Source organism: Haplochromis burtoni, unplaced genomic scaffold, assembly GCF_018398535.1.
Source record: "Haplochromis burtoni strain Fernald_Lab_line unplaced genomic scaffold, NCSU_Asbu1 Contig_72, whole genome shotgun sequence".
Classification (NCBI taxonomy): Eukaryota; Metazoa; Chordata; class Actinopteri; order Cichliformes; family Cichlidae; genus Haplochromis; species Haplochromis burtoni.
Genome location: NW_024582433.1, coordinates 165,422 through 168,027, shown reverse-complemented (window position 1 = coordinate 168,027; position 2,606 = coordinate 165,422). Strand labels below are relative to the sequence as shown.

Genomic DNA, 2,606 nt, shown 5'->3' with positions numbered 1-2,606 from the left:
TGTGTGTGTGTGTGTGTGTGTGTGTGTGTGTGTGTGTGTGTGTTGAAGATGAGCTTGGAGACATAACACTCACCTATAGTCTGTTTTATATATACTGCTTTTACATAGGCAGGTCTTATTGACAACTTAACCTTTCTTTTCTTTTAATTGTTTTTATAGTTTGTGACATTAACACTGGTCGGCTTTGTGTTTAATCTTAAACATATTTCAGGATATACTGTCGATCTTCCAGTATGATACACTTTCATTTAGCACTAATACACAATGTCTTTTATGTGTTTTTTCAGACTTGAGAAAGACATTTGACCAGGAACCTCTTGGAAAAGAAGTGTCACTTGAACAGGAAGTGTTACTTCAATGTCGCCCACCCGAAGGCATCCCAGCTGCTGAGGTAAGGTCCAAAAGGGTGTTTCATGAAGCCAGTGCACGTTTGTTGTTAGGATAATATGTTTGAACAGGTAAGTACTTTTCAGGGAAATGAAAGCAAAATGCTCTCACCTCAAATCCACCCAACTGACTTCTTTAAAAAGAGGTAATTTTCACTGACTTTTGGGATGGGTTTTTGGAGATATGCCATCATTATTCTTGGCATTATTTTTTGTTAAGTATATAAAATGTTAAAATATCACCTGCAATATTGTACTGCATAGTGAGCTCATGCATTTTTTAGCATATATTGTAATTTTGGTAGTGTCAGTCACTGATTCTGTTCTTCTATTCTCTAAATAATTCAGGTAGAAACTGTGTGTTGATTACAGAATTTGCCTCAGTTTTAAACTTGCCTATTTCAGAGGTTTCAAATAAAATAACACTGAATAAATCTGACACGCCACACTGCGCAGATAAGGACATTTTTCACCACTGCCCGGGTTATTAAAGTTCTTTGGGTATTTCCTGAACATCGGCCTGTCACTGCAATTTGGAGGAGAGAAAATTGTAATTATCTGCCGAGGGATAAAAAAAAAAAATACATTCAGTTGTGTGACTTTGCTACCTTAGCTTGGCCAGTATCTCCTCCCTGCCGTTCTTTCTCCCTGCCCGACAGTAGAACCCTATTAGGACTGTATTTGAAAAGACTCAGTTGAGATTGCAGGACCATAGATACAGGATGAAAGTGTGGTTTGATGGTTTGGTCGGGAGGTGTTTTTTTTTCAGTTGTGAGTTGTAGGGACTGAACTCTGTAAAAGCTTATGAATGACCCGGAAAAGCTGAGTTAAGTGAGTGGAACTGCACAGCATTTATCCCTGCTGAAAGTGCTGACAAGCTCAATGGACGAAAGTTTAGGAGTAGCACTCCGCAGACTCTCCTCATACAATCCAGGCTTTAGTCAGATAGTTTTCCTGTAACAGCTGTATAGTAATGGTGATTTCTACAGCCTGTCTGAGGTTACTGTAAGCCCCGGATTAGCTCAGTGTAGCGATCAAAGACCTAGCTTGATTACAATCATACCACATCCTTCTGAATTGCTGTGGCAATCCAGATGTACAGTGAAGAGTAAACAGGAGATTCTGTTCGCCTGGAGTAAAGGAGCCGCTGTTGTTTTAGTGTAGATACCATCAATTGAGAAAACAGAGCACTCATACGATGTTTAGCTATTGTAGTAATTGACCTCTTTTAAAAACATTATAGTCTTTTCAGATTTCCCTTCACTTGTATTCAGACTAAAGTCAGTAATTGCTTTCTATTTACTTTTCTTTCCATGATCTACCTGACTTTTCAGTATGTGTACAGAGGCACACTTCCAGCTCTTTTAACTAGTCCCTCTTACCTCATGGCTGCTAAAAAAGACAACAGTCCCATTTTACTAGATAGTTCCCCCACCCTTTTCTTCTGAACTCAAACTCAGCTGCCTCGGAGGGAAAAAGGACAAAACCGAATGCTGCTTTTTCATCTGTGTTTGTCAGGCCTCTTCTCACATAAGCTCGCCAGAGAAAAAACCTTGGAAAAAGCAGATGGGCTAAGTCTGTGGTTACATATGAATCTGGAGAAATATGTAGCAGCCGCTGTTGAGAGAAAGATCTGTCATATTTCACCCGCTCAAGACACAAAAAAATATAGAGAGGATGAAGGCAGAAGGAGAAGAGCTGTTAAGGTTTGTCGGGGATTGGATCCACTGAGTTGTTGTCAGGCCTCCAATGAGCTGTCAGCTCACTCTGTGGTTCCTTTGCAGGCCTTTGCCCAGAGAGCAAGAGGCTGGCAGGATGGCAGAGCCATAAAAACCCCATACTCTCACAGCACTTTTTTTTAAAAAAATCATGTGCCGTGTGGCTTCTCTGTCATAAAAAAGTACAAGTAAGGCATGCACATCTGCTGACTGTCCATGTACTGCATTGTCATATGTTTTAACTTCCACTGACATGTTCCCATGACAGTGTACCAGCAAGGACATTAATTTGCCTGCATACAGAGAACTTGCTGCCAAAAGACTGTTCGTCCGTTCCATGTAATTACCGGTGTGATTCCTGGCTCACCAGCCAAAATTAATTCACATGGACTGCAAAATAGATTCACCACTAATAAATGACAAGGAAGAATCTGAATTCTGTGCTTCCTCTTTTCAGTTGAGTGTGTGTGTGTATATATATATATATATATATATATATATA

The 2,606-nt window shown here is 39.9% G+C and overlaps 1 protein-coding gene across 3 annotated transcripts in view; it reads left to right on the top strand.

Moving 5' to 3' along the window:
* The window catches only part of unc5c (unc-5 netrin receptor C), a 136,631-nt gene that overhangs the window by 79,904 nt on the left and 54,121 nt on the right, over window positions 1-2,606 (top strand). For all 3 annotated transcript variants that reach the window (XM_005941562.3, XM_005941560.3, XM_005941561.3), the window contains exon 4: window positions 288-391. In XM_005941562.3, the coding sequence (XP_005941624.1) occupies window positions 288-391 (104 nt within the window). The remainder of the gene's footprint in view (window positions 1-287; window positions 392-2,606) is intronic.